Here is a 22500-nt window from a genome sequence, read left to right as displayed (position 1 = left end):
ACATTTGCTCTTCCATTTCATTCAACAAGCCTTGTGATTGACTGAGCTTAGATCTGTACAGTACAGCAGATACATCGGCATGCACGCCGCGCTTAATCATTTGTAATAGCCATATTTGCTTTGACACATAATTTGCCGTATTAAGCCATTTCTCTTGCTCACTAGCAATCTACTTGGCCTTTGCTTTATAAAACATGTAACAGTTGCCTTTAAATACATTTCCATGCTGATGTATGACTGCTCTTTTATTTATTTTATGTATGTCTTGTACAGAAAAATATCATGCATTTGGGGTTTTTTTTTTCAACATTGTGCTTTTCAACTATGATTTGTCATTTGGCATTGAGATATGGTATAGAAAACAAAGCAAAGGAAAAAGCAAAACTAATATTCTCCTCTCTGCTTTTTCTCTGTTTTTCTTTTCTCTCCTTACTTTGTTCAAGCAGCTACACCATGCATAAAAGCGATCAGCCCCAGTGAAGGCTGGACTACTGGCGGAGCGACGGTCATCATTATCGGAGATAATTTCTTTGATGGTTTACAAGTGGTATTTGGAACCATGTTGGTGTGGAGCGAGGTAAGCAATACAAATCAGCCGGCTTTGAACTGTAGCCTGTTTTCCACCACTGATTTCCCAACAAGCTGTCAATAGTCAATTGACAAGCGGTATCAAGAGGTTTTATTTCAAACTCCCTTTTTATCCATGAATTCACAAGTGGCAGCAGATTGGCCACTGAGAAACGTAGCCGAGGCCCCCTAGTGGAGAGCTGAAATATGCCTTGGAGCACAATTGGTCAATTAGTGTTAAGAAATTACCAGAAGCAGCTATTGGCGTAGCCATATGGAGGCAATTTTCATATGAATCATGCCCTGTGGCCTTTCCTGCAAACCAATTCAGGGATCACTTGCAGATCATTTCCCGCCCCCCCCAGCCAACTTTTAGCAACTTTAAGTTAATTTAAGTATGTATTTATGTGTACAATGTGCGGCTTACAGTAGGTAACTGCATGAGATTGGTGGTTTGCGATTTTGAGACCTTTTTTCTTTTTTTATTATGTAATACTTTTAGCTGATAACACCCCACGCCATCAGAGTTCAGACCCCACCCAGACACATTCCTGGCGTTGTGGAGGTTACACTTTCCTACAAATCCAAGCAGTTCTGTAAAGGCGCCCCTGGACGATTTGTTTATACTGGTAAGTTTATTTTATACACCAATATATATGTATTTATTTTATTTCTGCTCCACAACTTTTGCTATAGTGTTACCATCTGCTATAGAATTCTCGCTCAGCCTTGAATACATAACGGAATTGTGTTGCTTTAGCGAACATTCTGTTATTGACGTGACGTATTCTCTGGTCTAAAAATTAAACCGAAATCGGCATTTGCCCATATATTATATATTTGACGAGAGTGCCCTGACCTGAGAGTTTCAGAAAGAGAAAATGACGTGGTGTTTTAAACGGGGAGCGATGTTGTATTGTGGGCATCTGGTTCCTATCAGAGTATATTGTGTTCTCAGCCTCAGTAACATTTAACCTTCTCAGTATGAGATGTAGCATAGGGCAAGAAGGCCTCCAGATAATGAAACAAGAGAGCAGTGTGATAACCAGGCGCTTTATAAAGTACTTAAATCTGAAGTGCTCAGTAAATAGAGGGAGAATAAGGTCTTCTTTATTTTTAGAGCTTCTTACAGTAACAAATACTGACGGCACAGTTTCTCATTATGCTAAGAAAAGGACAAACCCAGACTATCCATTCTGTACTGCCTGCTCCTTTCAACAATTATAAAGATACAATTACCTTGGGAGAATGTGGCAGTTCAGTTGATTAGCACGGTGAATTAAAAGAGTGAGTCACAAATGACATGTCCAGCTATTTTCTACTGGTCTTTTGTATTCCCAGCGCACCTCACCCTGTTGTAAAAAGGTCAAAAATTAGAGAGAGATAACAATTTTCAAGCGGCTTGCACTTAAGAGAAGAATTAACAATCATTCTGTATGTAATTGCCAGTTAATAGTATATTGCCTTCTAGATTGGAGCGAATAAACTGGCAATATACTGGTATTAAGTAAAACATTGTATCATTTTTTTTTTTAAAATCTTTTTGCCATTCACACACTGGGACAGATTTTTCTGGTTTATTTTTTTAAAGTTTGAATAAATGTATTACTAATATTATAAAAAATATTTTTTTAAAAAAGTTTACTTAGCCTCGTTTTACAGTGTTGTGTATTATTATTATTATTATTATTATTATTATTATTATTTTATATCAGCTATGTACAGATGAAGCAGTCTCATTGCTCGTCAGTTAGATTGCTACCACATTTTTTTAATTGAAAAGCGCCAGTTATAGTCGGTGATATTTGGAGGATACATGTTGTATACTAAATGTGTAATAATAAAAGCCACTCCAATTGTAGCTTCAACATACTCTGTACCAACATTAACTGCAAAAAGAATAAACACAATTGAACGGGACAGAAAAGTTTGTCAGTACAAGTCCAGCTGTCACCTACACATCTTTGAGGCATAGGAGACAGCTCTCCTATTTGTGCTGCCACTAACCATGTCTATGGATGGCATTTTTCAGTCATATGGGTTGGAGGGGGATGCGGTGGACTTGAGCATCTCCAATACTTTTAAAAAGTTGTCTCCTCTGCTTGGAGGCATCCATTTTGTCGGAGCATGCCTATTAAGAGAGGTTGATCCAGCGCTATTTGTTATTAAAGGATTGGAGGAATTGTAGAGTGTATTAAATTTGACTATGAACTCTGATATAGTGCGAGTTCTAAGGATCTCACATTTGCCAATTATTAAATAAAACGCATTTATTGTATAGCATATGAGTATTGACATTGCATAATAAAGATGCCTACAATTCTGGAAGCACCATTAATAAAAACAACATACAATTAAAACCATCTGACTAAAAGTCCAGCTTATGATAACAATTCTAGGTAGATAGAGCAAAACAACCGAGTTGATTTGCTTTGATGTCAAAATAGAAATTTAAATGAAACATATAGGTCCAAAAAATTACAGAATTTCCAAGTTAATGTGAAGGAATATGCAGCCCATTGAGTTTCTAGGAACCAGAGGCACTTCCTGACTATAATATCTATAAGGCACTGATTCCTGGTGAGCGGGTACAGTCTCATGATTATTAATTCAGCACATAATATAGTGATGTCTCCTTCCCCTTCATTATAAACAAACTATTAGTCACACACAAAATGCAATAATCTGGCATTCCCGTAGCTGTTAAATAATCCAAGATCACAAATGAAGCATGTTTAAATTTTTTTTATAGACATTTAGTTAGGCCTCACTTGTAGAGAGTAGCATTTTTGGGAAATTATTAAGTATTTGGAGGATTAATGGTGCATTTAGAGCCCTTATTGTTGAGCTTTATTTCATAGTTTGCTCTTCTGCTCTCACCCGGTGGAGCAAGAGAAACTCCATGCTTAGGATAAGGGTTCTTAACACGTTTTAGGCTAAGCGTATATATGGTTGCTTCATTAATTGTGCCTGTATTTTATGATTTTGTGGGAGTAATTATTTAAGTGTTTTTTTGCTACTATTATTCGTACATAAGCAGGAAGATTATATCTGCTGTATTACACATGTGTTTCGCTATCAAAAAAACAAAAGTTAAAGATCTTTTCTTGTGCTTATGACCTGGTTATGTGTAAATATATCTGATGTACGTCTGATATTATCCTGGCACATATGTTACTGGTGTAGACCCGAATGCAATTGAGATGCCACCGACTTATCACATGGGTGTAAATGAACTATTTTTAAGTTGAACGTTTTTTTTAAACGCATATATACATGCGTTCAACTCCGCACAATGTCTAAAAAAATTATTTTCAAGTAATTTTATAAGTCATGCCTCTACGTTCCTTCAGCTACTGTTGAAGGTAATTATAAGGTGTTTACAGCCAAAATGCTCATTAAGCATCTTTAAGAACAACATGTGATATGGTATTTTATGGTCCCACAGCTGTCCAGATTACTGTAGTGCCGTTGTCATTGCAAAGATCTGTGCATCAGCAATTTGCACAGTGAGGACATGGAAGTCCCAAAGAAGGTTTTAAGGCTCCATATTAGCTATGACATCACCATATTAGCTATGGCATCAGTGGGAACTCCACAGGTATATCCATGGAATATTAAATAGCAAAATAGATCCTCTTTGTCTGAAAAGTTGTACAGTTCTTTCCCCTATACTTTTAGATCTGCATCTTACAATCCAAACACATCACCAAACTGCATCATGTAGAGTATTTATAAAGTGTAATCAAACTCCAATACAATGCTTCGTGGAACACGATGTTCCTGAGCTCCAAATTCCAGTAGTTCCTGTGAAGTGAGACCCTGCACCCGTTATATTGTAGCACACAATTATGTGTGAGAGGCAAAGTTGCACAGGGGGGGCAAAGCTGGTTTATTCCGAGGTTGACCTGAATCTTTTCTCTCCAGACTTGTTATTATAGACGTGCATGAGATGGGTAATTTTCAGGCAGCTCTTCTGGCCAATAGTTGATCTTTAGTCCTAATCCAATTATTTCTGGAGTCCCCTTCTGGGGTAATGATAGAGTTCTCAAAGGACAGTTTCCCTAGACCAGGAAGACAGATTAGTGTGTCTGAAAAAAATTGTAATTGTAAAATATCAGGAGTGTCTTTCAAAAATTATACTCACTAGCTTTGTTGTTAGATAGCAAATTGTCAGTGTTTTTCCGTCCACTCTGCAAACTGATTGCATTTCAGGCCTGGAACAGCGCCTCTTGTATATATGCATTTGATTTCTGGCCTGCAACAAATGACATAGTTTAGCTCCCATTCCACTTGAGAAACATGAGAAGTGACCAATTTAACGATCTTTTGTGTGCATTCAAATGTGATTCTATCAATGACACTGCTACACAGTTTGGAGTCAATAGTCCTTCCCATCACAGGGAAGACAAACTAGCTGTCTCATAGGTCAGCGCTCTTTAAACAAATAACTTGTATTCGCAGAGCCAAATGACTGCTAATTACCTCCCACAAATCATACTATTTTTATTCCATCATAATTCACAGCTACTTCATTTGTTCACACCACACACATTGCATTGTCTGTCTCCTGCCAATTGTTGCTTCACGTAACAGAGCCACTCATACTTTGAAGCAGGCTTGGCTCTTGTTAACCCTTTAAGGCCTGTCTTTATTAGTCATGGAGGCCTGGTTAAAATAGTTTAAGCCGGAGCAGATTTCTGTTTCTGATCTGTGAGCCTCATATAGCCCACAATGACCTCAGTAACATCTTTAGAATGTATATGATTAATATAGAATGTTCACATAAAGTGCGAGAAGGATTAAATAGATTCCTCTTAAAGGGCAGCTGCCCTCTATACAAACTGTAGGTAGATATTTTCTAGGCACAATTAACAATTAATAGGTATTATAGCGAATAATAGAGAATGCAGGCTCCATTTATTAGGAACCAGTAACATCACTGAGACACTTTAGTCAAGGTAGAGTCTTGTACATTTATAAATGTGATGCCTAGTGAATTGATAAGATGCCTTCGCATGAACATACAAGAAAAAAAATGTCTGGCGCTCCTTTGTGTAGGTGCTGGATGCACCTTACACTAATTCGTCTTGAACATTTTTAAATAAGCCACGTCAATGCATTGAAGATGCTTATTTTAATATGTTATGCTTGATTAAATATAATGGACTTTATAATGGAACTTCATTACAGAATAGTGCATAGTTTTGTATTATATTTTTTCTCACCATACCCTTCCTGTTCATTATGCTATTACCTCCTTACGGTGAGCATCTGCCAATGTCGTTAATGCTCTCTAGGAAAAGATCAGATGCTCTCCATGACGTCAATAGCAATGGTGACACCTGATGGCCCTAAGTACTTTACTCGGTCAAATAAAATACTTTGTGCGAAACCTTTAAAGAATACATTTCCTAGCTGTGGTGGTACCTACACATCGCAAATGAAAACATTCTACTTTAATTCTATATGAGAGCCATGTGACTACAATGATTTAGTCACTGGTTCTCCCCCAAACACCAAAAAGCCTGTGACTCTGACTCATACTGAGTTTCACACACTCATATGTGAATGTTGTACAGAATTAACTTTCAAATCTTTAAAAATGGCGTCAACTCCCCCAAAATGTATCCATCCACCACTGCCAGCTCTTTCCTTCCACCATGATGACACTGTGTTCCTGGTCCTATATCTTTGTGAGAGATTGTGTACAGCACGTCTATTTGGTAACCATATATGCAGGAGAACAGGCAGAGTAAATATTGGGATAAATTATATGTATTTATTGCACTATGGGTACTACAAGAAAGCCCCATCTGTCCCCAAAAATGTGCCAGGGCAGACTATGAAATAAAAAAGTTATTCCAAGTGAAACTGGCAAAATCGGCTAATCAAGAAATTTAGTCTGGGCATTAGAATGCCCTGTTCATTAATGGGTTAATATTGTTATTTTCAATATTTTAAAAGTGATGTTTCAGGGTTTGTTCACTCCTATGCTCTGTGAATGCGCACCAAAAACGCATGACATTAATTTCATCCGTTTTCCCAGTGCATAAGTGCGATATGACCAGTGCCATAGATTTTCCAAAGACAACGGAGAATAGAAATGGGAAAAAAGCTCAAAGTTTTCTCTTTTTTTTTTGTTTAACGGTGCAATGGTTAAAAATCAAAACTACGTTGTTATTTAGTAAATGGGCTATTACTAATCCTCTGTACCACGTTTAAAACCTCTTTGTGCCATCAGGCCCTGCTAAAGTTGCTGCCAAACGCATTGTATTGGTAGATTTTTTTTTGTTTGGTAATTAAAGCTCCATGGCATTAGTGTCGAGATCTCTGGCATTGTGTGTGTCCTGCAATCTCTTTTGTTGTGAAGCTGACCAGTCTGCAGCTGTTCGTGGCTGTTTCTCTATTGGCAAGACATTGATCAAGCTGACAATGGTATATTACTTGTCTTCATGAAATATTAAATGAATCGGTGCCCTTTTGTTTGTTGCTTTTTAAGCAAACATCGCAAAAGGCGCACCGGGACAATTTAAGATACCGATGACTGTATTCACCAATAACCTTTTAATACGATGCAGTTATTCAAAATAGATTGATGCGTTTGATTTGTCCGCGGCCCTTTCCAAATGGATAGTAAAAGGCTCCGGCAAATGGACAGATTACTTTTTATTTTCCATGCTATTTCTGTCCTTGCCCCCCCCCTCTCTCCTTCTATGCCTCAGAGGAGGTCTGAGGAATAAGACATACCATTCGTGCTATTGCACAAGCAGACTATTTGTCCTAATCAGTGACACGCATTTACTAGAATTGCTTAAAATGAACTATACCTCATACAGAAATCACACATTTACAGTGTCCCATTCATCATTGGAAAATTGAGGGCCGGTAAACTTTTCAGTTCCTCCGGCGGGATCGTAGACATGCATCAAAATGTTAAAAAATGATTGGTGAGAGGGAACTGTCTACCATTTATCAAGGAAAGGAAACATTATTTGCTAATTTTCCAAGCTAGTCGGTGACAGGGTGCTTCGTCTTTGAACCCACAGTGACCAACATAGCCTTTTTGTTATTAGTACAAGTCAAGCGCTTTTTGGCTGTTGCTAACAAGACACATTTGTCTATCATGCTTTTATTTATTTTTTTCCCTGGCTGTGTTGCTGTGACCAAGAGGGTCTCTCTATTTCATGATAGGATGTTGTGTTTTATTTATTTTTAAGTTGTGCTATCTCAGGCCATTGATACATCAACAACTTTCCCAGTCAAGGTGAAGGTGTCGACTACGCCAAATGTGACATAATGTAGTAGCGAGCAGAGAAGTCATCTGTCTTAAAATAAGGACAAAGAGGTCATTTGTGTTCCAATCAATACATGTTGAGAATTTTTGTTTTGGATTAAATATTGATATCTCCTTTTCTTGTGAACTTTCAAAGTTTGATGCTCCCAGTGTTACGAGATGTAATATCTACCGGCGTATCGGTTGGTAGTGATGACAGCCATTTCTTTGCAGTATTTGGATAAAACTATTTTTTCGTGTTTGTTATGTTGTACTGAAAAGTTACTTCAAGGATTATCTTGTAAGGATACAAAAGACTAAATTAACTTGATATTAAATTACCTCTTCAATTGACCTGCTCTGCTGTCACTGGGATCCTTGACTTGCATGCATTTTATATTATATATATATTTTTTTGTACGTTGTAGAGCTTTGCTGTTTTTAATCTACAAATGTGTGTGTGTTTTATTGTGTAGAATGCACGGACCATCTGCTCCTCAGCCGCTGTTCTTCCACAAATCACATCATCCTCAGTTTCTCTACAGCAGGAATAGGGGATGTGTGATCCACCCCATAAAGAGACTGGAGGCTTTTTGGTGTGTAGTTTAACACCTAGGGGTAGATATTTCAAACCTTCTAAAGAGAATAAGTTGAGGTGTTGCCCATAGCAAACAATAAGATTCTAGCTATCATTTTGCATAATGTACCAGATAAATGATAGCTAGAATCTGATTGGTTGCTTTTGTAGAATGTTTGATAAATCCCCCTCCTAGAGCGATACAGGCTGCACTTCTGCTTTAGCGGACCTGTGAGTAAAACCGTTCTGTTGTGTAAGCACTTGCTTGTGCAGTAGGAGAATACTTTATCATTGTTGTATTTAATGTTCGTTTAAGTTATCTGTTTTTTTGCAGTTGTAATCTATCCCTCTCATCAATATAGTTCAAGCAATAATACTTTCAGCACTAGAGCCAGATAGTTACATGGAAACGAGGAAGGTTGGAGGTTCTAAGAGGAATGTGCTATGGCACCTTGTACATAACTGTTCTGTGTGTATCTGGTCAGACCTGGGCTGCACTCAGTCTTTACAGTCTTTACATGATATTTAAACCATGCAGTTTTTGTTTACAAGAATATCACATTGCAAGTGTCTGAGAATGTAATTTTTCCTATGGACCAATGTCCTATAGAACACAAGTAAGAATATGAATGCACGACATAAGTGGCATAGATTTGTTTTTGAGCTTCCTTAGCCTCCAAGTTCCCATCACTATCAGAGGAATTCTATAAAAGTAAAGGGAATAAAGTGGAAGTCTTTTTAAATGGTGGTAAACTAAGTCAATATTCTAAAGTAAAAATACCACCACTTATACATCCAGTATCCGGTGGTGGGCCGTGGCGTAACCTCTCATGAGCTTCGGTTTCAAATATTGTCTTACAACTTGCCAGAAGGCATGGTGTGTACCTCTGAAGTCCGTGCAACTGATAGGTCACTTTATGACTTCCGTACCTGCAGGGCTGGGATTGGTAGATTCAGTAGCTCTGATACAAACAAACTGGAGTGTAATCATCATTGTGTGAGCACAAAACAGTAGCTGTCCACTAGTAAATCCTTTACTGTAACTGAGGGAAATTGAGCCGTTACGTTTCCGTGCTCAGTGTCACATGACATTTGTGATTTTTATATTGTCCCGTTCACATAAGCCACCTCTTCCGAAGTCTCACTGTAACACCTGGTTTCTCCTCTGCCTATATTCTGTTTCCAGTCTCATATATGTACACCAGATTATCAGTGGCCTTAGATTGGCTTCCTTCGATATTTTTCTAGCGGGCCTTCACAGATAAGTTTCTTAGGCCAAATTTTAATTCTTGCCCAGCGGTAACAGAGATCTGCTTATGCATATGTTTATTTACACAAATCCACAATACAGTGCTTTTAAGCTAAAAAAAGAAATAATTGCAATTAAGCCTGTTGATTCCCTGAAGAGCTTGCTGTCCGTTTCATGTAAACAGATTAATGATGCTTGCAATCTCTTTAATAAAGGTGTCATCCTACATGGGCAGTGTTTGCTTTTAGTTTCTACACTGTGCTACGGCATGACGGCTTGTTTGTTTTGTGACGGCTTCTTGCGGTTGTTCTGTTTATGCCCGTCAAGGCGCCAACGTGCCCATCAGATGCAAATTTTTTTGTAAGGTAAATGCCTGACAAAGAAGAAGTTCCACCAAGGTTCACTCTATGTTCTGTTCTTATATTGTTTTTTTCTTTTATATAAGTCCACACTCCATTTCAGAAAATGGTACTTCTTAGAACAATGGTGGGCAACCTGATGCACTTCGGGTGTCGCATGTTGCGGCCCTCTAATCTTCAAAAGGGCCACACATTACCCTTAATCCCAGTAATAAGTTAAAACAATACATTAAATCAAAGAAAGAGATACCGATCGGCAAGCATTTTAAACAAGTGTTACCAGTTGCAACAAAGGAATCTGTCAATAAAGCAGGAAGAACCTGGAGACCTGAAAGCTCAGAGGGCCACATGTTGACCATCACTGGCTTAGAACGTGAATATGATTCATTTGTGTCCCCAAGCACAATCCACACTTTGTTTTACATACAACTAAACATTCATCAGATGAACAATTATGTGTCCTGTGAAAACATCTGAATTGATAGGAACCCCCTTTCTATTTTAAGTGACTTTGGTCATTGCAGTGTCCTCGGCTAGGAGGGGGGGATTTACTATCAATACTGTGTCATAGAGAAACAGCAGGTGGGAATTGGAGGTGCCTATGATCACATAGGGGTACAAAGACTACTGCATGAAGGCGAACTCCTTCTTTAAGGTGCAATTTCTTCCAGCTCTTTGTCAAAATGAAACACAATAGGATCAAATCCTCTTTTACATTTTTACACTAAATAGGTTGTAATAGCCTGTAGGTTTTAGACTTACTAAGTCAAGGATATTAGTCCTGCTTCAACAAGCAAGGCTGCCTCCGAATGAATGATGCCTTCAGCCCCTCCGTGCTTTTGTGTCTCCTATGCACCTCACCATGCTCGGCTTACCCTGCCGAGTCCTGTGATTGAAATTCATTGCCAAATTTATTGAGAAATTAATGAGAAAAGCTGCAAAGTATTGACTTTGAGAGGAAAACACAACTCATCTTGAATGAGGAGGAAAACGCAGCAATAATTTAGCCACTATTGATTTTGCCCTGTCCATGTATTGATCCTCATTTTACAATATTAATTTGCACCTGCGATCGGCTGCAAAGGGAGCTGATTTCATTTCTTTGCAGCGTTAATGTAGAAAGCATTAAGAAACCGGTGCTACAACACGTCACCTGAAAGGGTTTTCTTTTTTTTCACCTCAACCTATGCACTTGTTACCGAAATAGACTAAAAATTAATTTCTTTTTTTTTTTTTTTTTTTTTTATCTGTCTGACAAAATATTAAAGTGGAGCCTTTGTGAAATGTATACCGCTTCACAGCCCCGTAGGCTGTATTTCATCTGCGCGGGGAACTATCAGCAACATGAGAATCCGGCCACTTCTCATCATCATGCTCACATTGGTTCAAAGTTCATGAAATTTCTATGAGCATTGATCTAAACGCATTGATTTTTTTTTTTTTTTTCCAGCAGATCTTTGAAATTTTAATTTCCCAAGCATCTGAATTTCTTATAGATGAAATGCACTTGGTAGAGACAGTTGATGATAAAGTGAAAGACTTATTATTATTTCCACCCTTTTTTTTTTTTGTTCTTTCTTCCTTTGTGGGGTGGATTTGGGGACAAAACAGCATTTTGGGATCAGGTAGAATTTTTTTTTCTTCCCTGAGACGAAGTTTAAAGATCAGGGGATGTACATTTTATGAGATCTGTTTTTTTGTTTTTTTTGCCCTATGCAATGAAGTGGTTTTTATGCCACTTGTTTTCTTTAAAGTAATTGCTGAAATCAGATCGTTTTCAGAGAGCATCCAGGAGGATAAAGAGACGTTCTTTAGCGCACAATCATTTGAACACAGCAGTCTTTAACACCTGGTCAAGTTCACCTACTTACTTATCAGTAGGACATTTAATAACCTCAAGGTGATATAATTGCTATTGGCATCTGTCCCCATTGGATTCTGCCGGTTAATGTGTAAACTACTTGTCAGCAAATAGCACTTTGTCACTGAAATCACTAACACCCTCTAGAGGAATGTCTCTGAATTGAGCAATTTAATTTTACTTTATTTAATTTTTACACATTACAACCTGTGCTTATCCAGTCAGGTGGCGGGGCTCTGAGACGGCTCCAAGTACAAGAGACGCTACTGTTAGGAAAGACTGTTGTGTCTTATTTAACAACCCCTCATGTGGTTTTTTTCTTTCTTTCTTTTAATTGACGCTCTCTCCTGTCCCTTAAAAGGGATCTGCAGATGTTCTTATTATGTAGTTATGCTTCTAATGTGAAAAACTACCTCATTAGGAGGATCTGTTCGTAACCAGAAAATGACTGCATTATGACAAATGCCTGATTGGGAAGTTACAGGAAGATGATCATTATTGAAATGAAACTGGAACTCGTTTAATGGCTGCAACCAGCAGCTGGAATAAAGCAAATGAATGCCTTCCTGTTATTATTATTGTAGTCAGGGCTTTTTCTGTCAGAAGGAAAATGTGTGTCAGCTCCAGATTCCTTATATCTCTTTCTGGCTTGCACACTTGTTAAACAATAGCATGTCAGTGCTAAAAGAAGCTTGCTTCCTGCATTACACATTTTCCTCTCTATTTCCAACCACACCGCTAAATGGAAGTCTGGGAACCGCTGCACAATGGCTTGAGAGCAACCAATTAAAACCACAAGGCCGATCGTTGTACAACAGGACAGAAATTCCTCCATTATTTTTTTTACAGCATTCCTGTTTTTTCCAACTTTGTAAGAATACATTAATATATAAGTAGTCTAAAAGATGAGCCAAAGCTTCATCAATTATATACACTGTACAGAACCTTTATTATCTATGTACAATGTACGGAACCTTTATTATCTATGTACAATCTACGGAACCTTTATTATCTATGTACAATCTACGGAACCTTTATGGACTGTATACACTGTACAGAATCTTTACTAACTATGTACAATATCATAAACTTTACTAACTATGTACAATATACAGAACCTTTACTAACTGTATACACTGTACAGAACCTTTACTAACTATGTACAATGTACTTTACTAACTATGTACAATGTACAGAACCTTTACTATGTACAATGTACAGAACCTTTATTATCTATGTACAATATACATAAACTTTACTAACTGTATACACTGTACACTGTACAGAACCTTTACTATGTACAATGTACAGAACCTTTACTAACCATGTACAATGTACAGAACCTTTACTATGTACAATGTACAGAACCTTTACTATGTACAATGTACAGAACCTTTACTAACCATGTACAATGTACAGAACCTTTACTAACTATGTACAATGTACAGAACATTTACTAACTATGTACAATGTACAGAACCTTTACTAACCATGTACAATGTACAGAAGCTTTACTATCTATGTACAATATACAGAACCTTTACCAACTGTATACACTGTGCAGAACCTTTACTAACTATGAACAATATACAGAACCTTTACCAACTGTATACACTGTGCAGAACCTTTACTAACTATGAACAATATACAGAACTTTTACCAACTGTATACACTGTGCAGAACCTTTACTAACTATGTACAATATACAGAACCTTTACTAACGATGTACAACATGCTGGAGCTTTACTAACCACATATAGTACACTTGTTATGTTTAAGCCTTGCGCTCTAACAATAAAAGTGTAAAGCTTACATTAAAATAAACTATATCCCACTTACTACGAACATGAATGCAAAGGATATACATATATTTTTTTAATTAATTCATTTATTCCAAACCTAGATTCACCTCACCTGACCTGGATTATTCAGTAATAAACACATTATTATAAAAGTTCTATTGATATTATTAGTGGAAAGAGAAATAACAATCAGCGATAGACAATATTTTTTTTCTGGTCAAAGCTGCAAGCTGATAGCCCCATACTGACTTCCACTGCCTTGTTGGGTTTAGCTCTCGCAACGTGAACTGACATCACACGCCGTTAAAATTTTATCAATTGCGCCATGATTAATCCCCCAAGTACACCAGAGTGACTTAAATATTTAGCTTGTTTCTCCTCTTTATGACTTGAATGCATGTAGAGCTCACAGATTAACTCCAAAGCACTCAGAAGTATTTAAATATGTATCTGTCTGGAGCTGTAGGCTATTTCATCCTCTAGGAATCATTGAGTGTATTTGGTCATGTCAGACCCTATTTGTATGACCAGCTTCTGGATCTCGGCCTGCATATGATAACAGGATATCTGCTCCTTTCAGAGGCTGTCTGATTGCCTCATTTGGCATGGAATGTGATTCTAGCCATTTCAGATCCCCTTCTCCATTCAGCTTTTTATTGCTGTGTAATTTTCCTATTCTAAAATAGCAGCTCTCCAACAAAAATTACTATGCATTAGGCCACAGTAGCCTGCTCAAATGGATATTAATACAGTTTATCTCTAAAAGGACGAATAATGTATTTCAAACAGATAAAAGGCCTCCCATTAAATGATGAATGTTAATATCTTATGGCATTGTTAATATAGTGATATTTCACATGGGATGCGCGCTTTATTACCTCTGCTACAACACGCTAGGAATCTGTCATATCTTGAGTGATATAATTGTCCTAATGCTCAAAGATCTATATACCATCATTTTTTTTTTTTTTACATCAATTAGACTGGTTTTAGTAAATCAGAGGCCTAGTATTCATTACTGTTAGGATTAAGTACATGCATTGTGCAGATGTGACGCATATGTAGAAGTATCTCTAAATAAAAATGCATTTGTCCTCAGATGCTTAATGTACAGCCAACCAATATCCTATACATTCGGCTTAATGGAGCACTTGCGGTTTTGCTATATATATAGTGCGTTGCTTTCAAAAAATGCGCAATAGTGCAAATTCTGTTTTGGGGGGTTTGTAGGAGTGGAAACTGGATAAGGACGCACAAATTTTGTAACAAGCCCTACTCACAACATATTATGCCCAGATTTAAATGTTAAACTGACTTTATGATAGTAATTGGATAATATTTATACAGAGCATTCTGAATGAAGATCGTGGCATTTGATATCTAATTTTAGTGTTCTTGCAAGGAGGTCATGTAGTACGTTCAGATAGACAAATAACTCGCACAGTGCAAAGTCCACATATATTATTATAAACACCCTCTGCCGTATTCTTTCATGTAATTCTTCTCCAGCCATGACTCTTAAGTTACCCAAGGCTCCTTTCTCTAATTATCCACGAGGTCAGTAAGCAAAATTGGGAAGAAGCTGGGAAGATCAATACAAATTATCCCTGAGCAAACCAGTGCTGACAGTTTGAATTGCAGCATATGTTTACCCAAAATCAGGCAATTTATCTTAATATCAGCAAAGTAATGCAGTGCAGGTGAAAGGTCAGGCAATCTCTCCACCTCATAATTACCCAGTTCTAAAACAGGAAAGTGGTATTGATTGGCCTAGCTCAGTACTGTGTGACTGGGACGTGCCAGTGCCTTTGCCCTGGCTCTGCTGGACTCCTTGGCTTGTAAACTCAACACATTCAGGATTTATTACACTTGTGGTAAAGGTCTTAGGTTTCCGACTTGACTTGAAGATTCTGCCAGGGAGATCTCACCCCTCATAGTGCAGAAAGATAGAGGTATTTATTTTCTTGTGTGCCCTGCTGCGTAGCCTTCATGGGTAGAGCCTGGGATAGTTACCCTCTCCAGTCTAAGTGGGGCAAGTTTGAACAGGTGGTGAATTCAGCTTGTTTGACCTTACTCTACATTAGGGATGTGCACCGGCCACTTTTGGTGTCTCGTGTTTTGTGTTTTGGATTCGGATTTGCTTGAGGTTTTGGGTTCGGATTTGTTTCGCAAAACACCTGACGAAAGGTTTTGGGTCGGATTTAAGGTTTTGGATTCGGATTTATTTTGAAAAAAACATAAAAAGTGCTAAAAACCAGTTTGTGGGTTTTTTTTCACTCCTACGCTATTATTAACCTCCATAACATTCAATAACAATAATTTCCACTAATTTCCAGTCTTTTCTGAACACCTCACAATATTGTTTTTAGGCCAAAAGGTTGCACCGAGGTAGCTTGAGCACATAATGCCAAAAAAAGAGGTACAAGATGGAATTGTTCTGGGCCCTCCCTCCCACCCCTCGCGAGATTCGACGCGAGACTTGGACGACAGAGCCTCGTTTTCAATTTTTTGCCCGCCGGAAATATCCGAACAGTGCTCGGATCCCGTTCGGATCCGCACTGTTCGGGTGGGCTCGGATTAGCGGAATCCGAGCCCGCTCATCTCTACTCTACATTACCAAAGTTATCATCATCATCATTTATTTATATAACGCCACTAATTCCGCAGCGCTGTACAGAGAACTCACATCAGTCCCTGTCCCATTGGAGCTTACAGTCTAAATTCCCTGACACACACACACACAGACCAGGGTCAATTTGTTAGCTACCAATTAACCTACCAGTATGTTTTTGGAGTGTGGGAGGAAACCGGAGCACCCGGAGGAAACTCACGCAAACACGGGGAAAACATACAAACTCCCGTTTACTGCTAGATGTGGCCATATGTTGTGTTTTCCAGCCTAAGTGGGGTGAGCTTGAGCGACGAAGCCTTACAGGTTTTTTTTTCTCCAGTGAAGTGGGTATGAGCAGGGCGTTACCTATATAGTGAGGCAGCCTGAGGCAGTTGTCTTAAGCTTACCATTCATGGGGTACAGCATCATAAAAATGTCACGTCTTAATGCAGAAATCTAAGTTAGTGATACTTTTACCTTCTAAGGTATGAAAAGGGCACCCGTGTAGTAACCTCCTTAAGCAACTGGGTGGCGGAAAAACAATATTAAACCCCACATCACTTAGGGGTATATTTACTAAACTGCGGGTTTGAAAAAGTGGAGATGTTGCCTATGGCAACCAATCAGATTCTAGCTGTCATTTTGTAGAATGCACTAAATAAAAGACAGCTAGAATCTGATTGGTTGCTATAGGCAACATCTCCACTTTTTCAAACCCGCAGTTTAGTAAATCTAGCCCTTAGAGTGCACGGTCAGCTATGCACAGAGGGAGCAGACGTTTGAGGATGCAGCCTAGCAGTTATGTCGTCAGGTCCTAGTAAATTTGTCAGTCTGCAATATTGGTTATATGACTGGTTCCTAGTTAATCGATTGGCTGAATTATTACAGTGTGTGCATATCTATCTATCTATCTATATATATATATATATATATATATATATATATATATATATATATATATATATAATGCTTTCAGTATAGTGAATTGATGGTAGGCAATGACATCATGTGCAGACTGATTAGTTGGATGTTAGCTCACAATGGCTGTCTTCAAGAATTGGGTGCACGTTGAGAAAATTGGATGGATGCAAACACTGTACCTTCTATTCAAGATATAACATAGCTAAACTACATCACATGTCATTACAGCAGCAATGAAAGGTAGTGTCGTAGCCTCTGTTATTGTGCAAAGCGACACGTTCAGAATCTAGAGACGGGTTGCGATGACACACTCTATTACATTTACAAAGCTCCGTAAATGCATCTCAAACGTATGGAAATATCTGTTGCGAGATGAAAGCTCATAGTTATTACGAGTCATAAAGCCTGCATTAATGCTTCTGTCACCTGTCACAAACATTTGCATGAAATCAATAACTCGAAGCCATCTATCTTTTCTTGACCACCTTTCATCACGCTAACTTCATTAAGTCAAACAGTCACAGTAATTAGGTAGATGTGGAGGAAACTGGCATGTTACAAAAGAATAAGAATCTCTCTTTTTTTTCACGCTTTTTGGAAATCACAGAGGGGGGGGGCACTTTTTAAAAGCTGGTGAAAGATAAGGAGCGACAAACCACAAAAACCAAACACATTCTAATTGTAGACTATGAAAAGTAGCGTCTAATTGTTTACTATATGGGACATTTTTACTCTTACTCTTATAATTTCCCCTTAAGGCTTTTTTTTTTTTTTGCTCTTGTTTGCCCAAACAGGAGTTAAAACATATTGTGTGGGACCATAGAGGTGCAGACTTGTGTAGGCCACAGCCAGAGACATGACAAATTGTCCCCACAGTCAGCACTGACAGCTTGGGATGATTAATGACCTGATTATGAAGTGGGCCCCATATATATGGAATATGCATCAGAGAGCGTTAGGTGTTCTGCTGTGTCACAGATGCCAAGGTATTTTTTGAGGAGCCTTGACTATTTGCTGTAGAGAGAGAAAGGATGATGACAAAAAAAAAAAAAAAAGGCTGAAATCGTTGCAAAAGCCGTGTCATGTAAAATCAATACATTGGATCAATTCTTTATTAACAAGAAAATGTCTTACTTCACATTCCTATGTGGACCTTTGTCTCCGGAATACATGATGGAATGTCAAATCAAATTGCAGTCTTCAACTTTCTGTCATGTTATCGAGTGCATACAGCAAGGACTCTTTGCAAGATGAGCGTTCGATGTTTAGACAAATAAGTGAAGCACTTGTTAGTGATCATAACTAATTATTCTCAATAGGTTTTATTTTAAATATTTCATTCCTACACAAAGTTCTAGAACACTACTTTGGGTTAGTTGTAATACAACATTAAAAGATACAAGAGTTTCTACAGTTTCGACTACCTGTTGGCTAACCACTTTTTCCACTAAGCTTTTAAAACATGGCGATTTATGGTCCCAACGCCCAAAAACCACCTACTGATTCGGCACCACGCAATCTAGCACGAACTGAGAAATTGGACACCGATTCGGTTATTCTGGGATCAGGCTGACTGACGGGGTGTAAACGTCTACCACTGCCATTGGAGCCATGAGTGAAAGAGAGATATTTTCTTTTGTCAGACAAAACAAAGAGCTTTGATTAATTCTTTACTCTTCAACCAAAGAGTTACTGGGATAAAGATTATACCGGTATGGCAAAGTAATATACACTAATAAGTATTTTCATCTTAACTTTAGTGCGTTGGCCTTCGGGCTTGTGTTTTGTTTGAGTCTGGCACTGCTATTATGAAGCCCTATGACTTCTTATAGAGCTTGTTAAACACAATGTGTGCAGTCTAACATACTCAGGACAATGATTCATGCACCGTACACAGCAGCGTGTACTGCTGATTTACGACCGAGCGCAGTTCATAGTCAAAATTACAATTTGAGGGGGCGAAAAAAAGAGATTAATTACTATTTGTGGCCTGCAATTTCACCAGGCTAGTGGATTGCAGCAGTAGAATGATAGTGCCTTACATCAGTTTGTAGTCAGCCATTCACAGATTATTAAAGCTTTGCAAGATTAAGTGCACCTCCTGTCTGGTTTGTGCTCAGGCAATATGCTAGACAAAAAAAAAAAAAGGACCACAGGGATAAATCTGAAACGGGCTATAGCCAGGCATATGTCATAATTGCCAGTTATCCATAAATTTGCAGCCAGTATGGAAAACACTGCTTGATATAGTCATTGTATCATGTCTGTATGCAATATAGAGTATGGCCTGCAGATCTTCTCTTTAGCGTCTTCCTTGTTCTGTTGTGGGGTTAGTTTATTGTCCTTATCTGTATTCGCTAGCACTTCAGTTACACAGCAGATGAATTGTAAAGCGGTAAGAAAGTACTTTGCTGTCAAGTTCCACCATAATCCCATTTAAGACTACAAAACTGCGATAGTACCTGGCTTGTCACTCCTTGATCTCATACCTAAAGAGATACTTCCGTCAACATTGTTTTGTACTTTATAAATATGCTTGCACACAGCTATAAGGAGGGCATTACATAAAGTTTTGGTGTTGGGATAAATGTCCCTGAATGAGGGGGGCTGCAGTGGCCTGTCTCTTTTTTAACGTGTTGCCATACAGCTAGCTTTATTACTATAATTAGCTAATCGTGCAGACCTAAAGCTTAAGCTGAGTACACACTACAGAATTTTCCACCAACTTTTTATGTCGATCGATTTTACATGCGATCAATGGTCCGATCGCTCGGTCCATGGACTGCATACACACTAGCCTTGCTTAAGACGATAAAGGGAAGAGCGGACGTCCCTTTAGCGACTTTTTACAGCCATGCTGTCATGAGCAATGATTGCAATTTCGTCGTGGATCGGTCGGAAGTTTATACACCCTACACAACGGAAACGAGATTGGAACGAAAATATTTAACGGTACGACCAACCAAATGAGGCGACAATCGTCCATTTGGGCAGACTTTCGACCATCGTGTCACTACACACACTGACCCGACTTTTGAATGAGCGGTCGTATGTCGGCTGGTTGAGCCGATTATTGGACGGAAACCGTGTAGTGTGTACCCAGCTTTAGATAGAGTATTACAGGCTAATTGGGTGAATAAGCCTGAATCTTGTCGATAGACAGTGGACCTTTACCACACTGTAATCAAATCAAGAAATCCGAGACAATACCGTTAGTTTGATGTTTTATTTTGTTACATTAATTTCATGAGGCTACTCACTCTCTCTCACTCTGTATCTATATATACGTTATATACTTTTAATCAGGAAAATCTTTTTCTTTTTTTTTTCTTTCTAGCCCTGAATGAACCAACCATAGACTACGGATTTCAGAGATTACAAAAAGTTATCCCAAGGCATCCGGGAGACCCTGAAAGATTACCAAAGGTTAGTGATTCATAAATACTTGTGTTGCTTATTTTTTGTTTATATTTTTGTTGCTTATTACACGTAACTTCCTCTTGTCGACTTTATCCATGACAAAATCAGATAAACATACGATCCGGTCACACAGTTTGAGCACTGACCAAGCAAAAATCTATGTACACTTGTTAAAGGACCAGTCATTTGTAAGAATGCTAAAGATCCTTCTGTCAGATTCCATCCAGTGCTTAGTCCAGTCATAGTGGTATTTCTTTGGGGGTTTGCATTGAAAGTTTTAGAGTAATGAAGTTGGCATAAAACGTTCTCAGCCATTATTGCTATTACTAGAATTAATGAAAATAAATTTACCAGAAGCTAGTTTCACCACTGAGGCCTGAGGTATTTGGAATATGGTTTTCTTCACTATGTGTAGACAGTGGGTACACTTTAAATATGTTTTGTACAGTCAGCATTAAAAACAATGGAAGTGTTGCCCAAAGCAACCAAAGATATTCTAGCTATCATTTATGTAGTCCATTCTAGAACACGATAGCTAGAATCTAATTGGTTGCTCTGGGATACACCTCCACTTTTCCTTTCTAGAAGGCTTGATACATTTAGCCCCTAGAATTATTTAGCTACACGCTAATATACAATGGCAGTAAAAGTCAGTATTGTGTCACTATCACAAGGATGGCTCAGTAGCTGCTCTTCATTTTGGAAATATGTTTTTCCGACAAAGTCCGCTCATTACAGAAAGAAGGAGTATCTGCATGTAGTAACAGAATGAAACACTTATTTAAAGAAAGAGGGGGGGGGGATAATAGAAGTATTTCGATTCTGCTAGGGGAACGTAAACTTCCTGCATAATGAAATAGTTCAATTAAACATTTTCCACTCCACTAGCCTGTAGTGATTTCCATCTAACCAGCTCCACTCTGATCTGTGATTATGGGGCTCCTGTTTTCCTTTCATTTTCTAAAGCTCGATTCAGTTTAATCTTTTGTTTACAAAGGTTTTGTTATAAGTCCCTGATTTAGCAGGCTAGCAAATGAAGTCCACATATTAATATCTAGAGGGACTTTTCATGTAAATGCACCAGACAAAGGCTGCCGGTGTTGTTTATGTACATGACGCTCATCACATAGACTTCATTCTGATGTGTGTCGTGAAAGTTCCTTTTCTTTGTTCTCTTTTGTATATGATTACAAGTATTATTTATATTCTGATGTTCAGTCACAACATTCTATTTTTTCTTTTATTCTTTTATTACTCTTTTAATTGAATACCCTTTGATTTTGGAACAAAGAAAATACATGTAAGGAGCGATTTCTAGCTGTACATGCACGATAATCATGTGATTCTATACATGATGTTCTATAGCAGGGGTGGGCAAACCTGTCCTCAAGGGCCATATCCAGTTCATGTTTTTAGGATTTCTTTAATCATGTACAGCTGAGTTAATCTATTTGGCTGGGTCAGTAATTATCCCACCTGTTTCTACAGACAGAAATCCTAAAAACATGAACTGGATATGGCCCTTGAGGACAGGTTTGCCCACCCCTGTTCTATAGTATTAGTGTGTCTAATCTAAAACCACTAATTCTGTAAATCAAGCAACAGAGGTCTAAAATAAAATATGTTTTATTATTATTTACCAGTTTACTCACACCAAGAGTTCCCAGTACATCTCATTTTTTGATGTACCCGAAAACATGCAACCCTTGCAAAAAATGGTTCATAGGCACCACAGAGATATGGTATATATAGGTGTGTGTGTAATATGCCTATAGGCAACCCCACGCATTTCTCCCACTTACCCCAACTATTTTAGAGGTGCTCTACCACCGACTTGCATATAAAATTTGAGTTTTA

General features: G+C 38.2%; 1 protein-coding gene across 19 annotated transcripts in view; it reads left to right on the top strand.

Moving 5' to 3' along the window:
- The window catches only part of EBF3 (EBF transcription factor 3), a 123138-nt gene that overhangs the window by 85999 nt on the left and 14639 nt on the right, over positions 1 to 22500 (top strand). For 11 of the 19 annotated variants that reach the window (XM_075216023.1, XM_075216014.1, XM_075216027.1 and 8 more), the window contains exons 9-11: positions 444 to 577; positions 1070 to 1196; positions 20561 to 20649. In XM_075216023.1, coding sequence (XP_075072124.1) covers positions 444 to 577; positions 1070 to 1196; positions 20561 to 20649 — 350 coding nt within the window. The remainder of the gene's footprint in view (positions 1 to 443; positions 578 to 1069; positions 1197 to 20560; positions 20650 to 22500) is intronic. The other 8 variants (XM_075216022.1, XM_075216024.1, XM_075216016.1 and 5 more) reach the window with 1 other exon arrangement.

This window comes from Mixophyes fleayi, chromosome 6 (genome assembly GCF_038048845.1).
Source record: "Mixophyes fleayi isolate aMixFle1 chromosome 6, aMixFle1.hap1, whole genome shotgun sequence".
NCBI classification, from domain to species: domain Eukaryota; kingdom Metazoa; phylum Chordata; class Amphibia; order Anura; family Limnodynastidae; genus Mixophyes; species Mixophyes fleayi.
This window is presented reverse-complemented; position numbering and strand designations above follow the sequence as displayed.